Source organism: Rhinopithecus bieti, unplaced genomic scaffold, assembly GCF_001698545.2.
Source record: "Rhinopithecus bieti isolate Rb0 unplaced genomic scaffold, ASM169854v2 scaffold_1017, whole genome shotgun sequence".
NCBI classification, from domain to species: domain Eukaryota; kingdom Metazoa; phylum Chordata; class Mammalia; order Primates; family Cercopithecidae; genus Rhinopithecus; species Rhinopithecus bieti.
The window spans coordinates 350,964-356,348 of NW_016803657.1; the positions used below are offsets into that span (position 1 = coordinate 350,964).

Below are 5,385 nucleotides of genomic sequence, written 5' to 3' on the forward strand. Positions count from 1 at the left end.
CTCAGCCTCCCAGATTCAAGTGATTCTCCTGCCTCAGCCTCCCAAGCAGCTGGGATTACAGAGATGCAATGCATCACCACGCCTGGCTAATTTTTGTATTTTTAGTAGAGATGGGATTTCACCATGTTGGCCAGGCTGGTCTCAAACTCCTGACCTCAAGTGATCCACCCACCCCGGCCTCCCAAAGTGCTGGGATTGCAGGCATGAGGCATGAGGCACCACGCCTGGCCCACAAATGCCTTTGTTTGTTTGTTTGTTTGTTTTTGTTTTTGAGACGGAGTCTCGCTCTGTCACCCAGGCTGGAGTGCAGTGGCCAGATCTCAGCTCACTGCAAGCTCCGCCTCCCGGGTTCACGCCATTCTCCTGCCTCAGCCTCCTGAGTAGCTGGGACTACAGGCGCCGCCACCTCGCCCGGCTAGTTTTTTGTATTTTAGTAGAGACGGGGTTTCACCATGTTAGCCAGGATGGTCTCCATCTCCTGACCTCGTGATCCGCCCGTCTCGGCCTCCCAAAGTGCTGGGGATTACAGGCTTGAGCCACCGCGCCCGGCCACAAATGCCTTTTTAATACAATTCCATCCCATGCAATATTTTTGTTTGCTAAAATCTGGCAACCCTACCTACACCGGTTCCCATACTTTTTTTGGAGTCATGTGTCTTAGAAAAATCCAAGAACACAGTGAACACACCCCCTCCCCCTGGAAAAGTGTGCATATGAGCATGTGCAGGTGATTTGGGAGGGTTCCAGGATCCATGCCACCAGAGATGGCAGGTCAGGTGCCCCTTCCCCCTAGGATGCATGCTTACCATGTGGGGAGAAGGGGGGTGCGTCAGGGTTCCCTGAGGCACTTCTGGTCAGACGCCAACCGTAGACTCAAGAAAGTTTTGGGCTGCAGCCTTCTGAGGTACAGTCAGGCAGGCACCTCTGTTGCTTTCTCTGATTTCAGAGTCACTGTCATACAAAAAAATGAAGATCTAGCTTTAATAAATTAATGTCTATTACTTGAAATTGAAGAGTACCCTTTGTTCCCTGCCTGTTCTTTGTGGAGGGAGGGGCCACTGGCACGGAGGCCTCAGTGTTCCAGCTGATTCTCAAGGCAGCAGGACTCAGGGCAGAGATGTGTGTGGGGTGGGGTCAGGACACAGACCACCTGACATCGTCTCTGACACTTCCAGAATGCCAGTGGAGGCTCAGAGAGGCCTGAGAAGAATGTGTCTGGCCAGACCACAGGGCAGAGGGAGGGAGGCAGGGAGGGAATCTGACCTAGTTTGTCTTCACAATGGAACTGCTTTTTTCCTGGATAAGAAAAAGGAAGAAAAGGAGAGGCAGGACTGAGAAGGGTGGGTGACAGCCACTTTATTTCTCTTTCACAGTAGGATTCACTCCCTGAATTAGTTGTGCAGCTATTGTGCACCTACTGTGTGCTAGATGCTGTAGTGTTATACGCCAAGGGGATACTGGGGTGGATCAGACACAGGGTATGCCTTGGAGGGCATCACATCTAGGGGAGGGGAGAGATCCATGGTCAGACAGATCACTGTAGGATTCAGTGGAAAGGAAGTTTCCTTCTTTCTGTTAAGCACCAATTGTGCTAGGCCTTAAGCTAGGTGCTGGGGACCAGGAGGGAGATGGCAGCGGCCTGAGGGATGACCTGGTGATTGAAACACACCAGGTGAGAGAGGTAGAGAGTAGAGATGAGGGGCAAGAGATGCCCATGTGGAAAGACAGCATGGGCAAAGGCATGGAAGCTGGAAAGTTCCGGAGCATTTTGCAGAACCTGGAGTTAGCAGATGCCTAGTCATTTGAAGCAAAAATTAGAACACACAGGATGACACAGGATTTTTCCCTTAAGTCGTGAATTTATTGGAAAAGGGTTGCAAAATACACATTAAATCACTTTTAATTAGCTCTTTCACTTCTTGCTTTTATTAAAAATTATTACAGGAAATGCAATCATCTCAGAAAATCTGGGGGGAAGGTTGCTGTAACATGGGGTGCCAAATTGGAGTCCCAGGGACAAGACTAGGGGAAGGGAGGTGGGGACCAGTTTGTAAAAAGGGCTTCAATGCTGGGCTGGGGAGTTTAGGCCTGCAAGGAGTGGGGAGCCATGGAGGGCGCTGAGCAGCCACTTTAGGAAGATTAGTTGGGACTGAGTCTTGCTAATGAGGACTGCAGTCAGGGAGAGAAGAAGTGCTTTATGATATGCCCCACAGACACCATTCTTGTGCCTTGGCACTGCTGCTTGGGAAGAGTCTCTTTGACTTCCTCTCACCTAGGGCAAGCACTCTCAAAATAGTCCCTGCCCGTGGGACCTGCATGCTGGCGAGAGGGAGACATCTAAATAGGGACATTACGTTCATTTAATGATATGTATTGGCTGGTCTGAGTACAGTGGTGTTGTTTAGAACTAATTAATCACAACCAGTTACAGATTTCTTGGTTCCTTCTTCACTCCCACTGCTTCACTTTACTAGCCTTAAAAAAATAGTAATACTTATTGAGAGGTGCTCAATCAATATTATTTACACTGCAGCACAGGGTTTGGCTTGGACTTCGGCAGGGTTGAGATGTGTGTGTTTTTGTGTGTGCATATAAACCTTCTAAAAATTGGAAGCAAAATTTTGTGGCACATAAACCTTCCTGGAGAGAAAGGCCCTAGCTTTCATGAGATTTTCTAAGGAAAGGGACTCAAATTCAGCTTCCATAGGTGCAATGGGAGTCGTGGGTTTGGAAAGCTAGAAACACAGGGTGTGGTCACTGCTTGGGAACTTAACAGTCAGTGCTTACTTTGTTGCAAGTTCACAAAAAATCTGGGTGGCAGATGCTGTCATTATCATTCCCACTTGAGACATGCAGAAGCTGAGGCCAGAGAGTTAACTTGCCCAAGGTCCCATAGCATAAACATTTGAAGCCAGGCAATCTGGTCCCAGGTCTGCTCCTAACCATGGTAAAAGTGGAAATTTGTTGTCTGAAGTTAGGGGCCAGATACCAAAAATGCTTCTCAGACATTGTAGAGGTCAAACAAACTTGCCTGCAGGTAGACTAGACCCAGTTTGCATCTTCTGCTGTAAGGGACTGCCTCCTGGGAGACCAGAGAGAAGGGGAGAACAGGGAGGAGCAGGGAGGGAGCCACCCTAGAGACTGGAGGGGCCACAAGTTGGCCTAGACAGGTGGGAAGAACTGAAGCTCCTCCTTCTACACCTTATCCTGCAGGAGGTGGCTGATGCCCTGGGAGGGGGTGCGGACCCAGAAACCAACTCGACCAGTAACAGCAGCCACTCAGCCTGGGACCTGGGCAGCGCCTTCTTTTTCTCAGGGACCATCATCACCACCATCGGTGGGGAGGGGATTGGCATGTGGGGGAAGGGCAAGGAGCTTCCTCATGGGGGAAGGTGCAGGGAGACGGAGGGGTCCCAGGCGGCCCCTAGACTTCCTGCATTGCCCCTCTGCCCAGGCTATGGCAATGTGGCCCTGCACACAGATGCTGGGCGCCTCTTCTGCATCTTTTATGCACTGGTGGGGATTCCGCTGTTTGGGATCCTACTGGCAGGGGTTGGGGACCGACTGGGCTCCTCCCTGCGCCGTGGTATCGGTCACATTGAAGCCATCTTCTTGGTGAGCTGCTCCATGCCCTGCCTGCCCTTGTGCTGGCCTCCAGCTACCCTTCCCCATGTCCCTGGCACATGAATGCCCCCCCCCACCCGCCTGCTGACCCTAAGCCTCTCCCACAGGCTCCTGGGGGCGGGAGTGGAGAATATGGGAGTGGGGATTGTTGGTGTCTCCTGGGTCCTGTCTACTGCCCCTCCCCGCAGAAGTGGCACGTGCCACCGGAGCTAGTAAGAGTGCTGTCAGCGATGCTCTTCCTACTGGTCGGCTGCCTGCTCTTTGTCCTCACGCCCACGTTCGTGTTCTGCTATATGGAGGACTGGAGCAAGCTGGAGGCCATCTACTTTGTCATAGTGACGCTTACCACCGTGGGCTTCGGTGACTATGTGGCCGGTGAGGCTGCCCTTCTTGTGCTGCACTTTCCCATCTACTTTATTCCTGATCAGGGGCTCTGCACTCCCGCCTTTCCCTCCAAATCCCATGTGGTTGCTCTAACCCCTGCCTCCATCATGGAATGCACCGTCACAGCCTTGCACACACACCAGCGCCTTATGCACACTCACATTCTTGTATGCTTGAGTCCCATGCATGCTCACACATGTATTAAACACACCCCTCGCATGTGTCACATTCTTGCACAGGAGCGCCCCTTCTTGCATGCTTTGATCTTGTACACTTTCAACTCATGCACACCACTCATTTTCCTGCCTGCACTCACACACTCAAGCACATACCCATTGCCCTAGGGAGGGCAGGTCCTCTCCAGGAGCTGGGAGGGGGACACTGAACTGGAGCTCACAGGCTTGCCCCACAATCCGGCTCTTTTCTGACTTTCCTGGTGGTATCCCAGGTGCGGACCCCAGGCAGGACTCCCCAGCGTATCAGCCGCTGGTGTGGTTCTGGATCCTGCTCGGCCTGGCTTACTTCGCCTCAGTGCTCACCACCATCGGGAACTGGCTGCGAGTAGTGTCCCGCCGCACTCGGGCAGAGGTAGGCGCCCAGGGTTGGCAGTATGTCTGTGCACTGTGGTGCAAATGTGCTGTTCCCTAGCAGGGGGTTGAGCAGGCTGTCTCCTATCCAGGGTGTGGGCTCCTGAGGCAGGGGCTGAGTGAGCCTCTGTGTGTGCCTCGCAGGGAACAGAGGGGTATGTTTGTGGGTAACTTCACCACCTCTGCTCTCATGGTTAGGATTGCCAGATTTAGCAAATAAAAATGCAGAAAGCCAGCCTGGGCAACATAGTGAGACCCCGCCTCTAGAAAATACACAAAAATTAGCCCTGCATGGTGGTGTGTGCCTGTAGTCCCAGCTACTCGGGAGGCTGAGATGGGAGGATCACTTGAGCCAGGGGAGGTTGAGGCTGCAGTGGGTCATGATTGTACCACTGCACTCCAGCCTGGGCAACAGAGTAAGCCCTGGTCTCACAAACAAACAAACAAATAAAACAAAACAAAAAAACAAAACTCAGTTAAATTTGAATTTCAAATAAATGAAATTTTAATTTGGCCGGGCGCGGTGGCTCATGTTTGTAATCCCAGCACTTTGGGAGGCTGAGGCGGTTGGATCACGAGGTCAGGAGTTCGAGACCAGCCTAGCCAACACAGTAAAACCCCGCTAAAAATACAAAACTTAGCTGGGCGTGGTGGCAGGCTCCTGTAATCCCAGCTACTTGGAAGGCTGAGGCAGGAGAACTGCTTGAACTGGGGAGGCAGAGGTTGCAGTGAGCCAAGATCTGCCACTGCACTCCAGCCTGGATAACTGAGCTAGACGCCTCTCAAAAAA

The 5,385-nt window shown here is 52.1% G+C and overlaps 1 protein-coding gene across 1 annotated transcript in view; it reads left to right on the forward strand.

The window, feature by feature from the left end:
* Window positions 1-4,656, forward strand: part of KCNK4 (potassium two pore domain channel subfamily K member 4) — a 6,842-nt gene extending 2,186 nt beyond the window's left edge. Inside the window, exons 3-6 of the mRNA XM_017892210.1 lie at window positions 3,214-3,337; window positions 3,455-3,615; window positions 3,813-3,999; window positions 4,457-4,656. Coding sequence (XP_017747699.1) covers window positions 3,214-3,337; window positions 3,455-3,615; window positions 3,813-3,999; window positions 4,457-4,656 — 672 coding nt within the window. The remainder of the gene's footprint in view (window positions 1-3,213; window positions 3,338-3,454; window positions 3,616-3,812; window positions 4,000-4,456) is intronic.
* The last annotated feature ends 729 nt before the right edge of the window (window positions 4,657-5,385 follow it).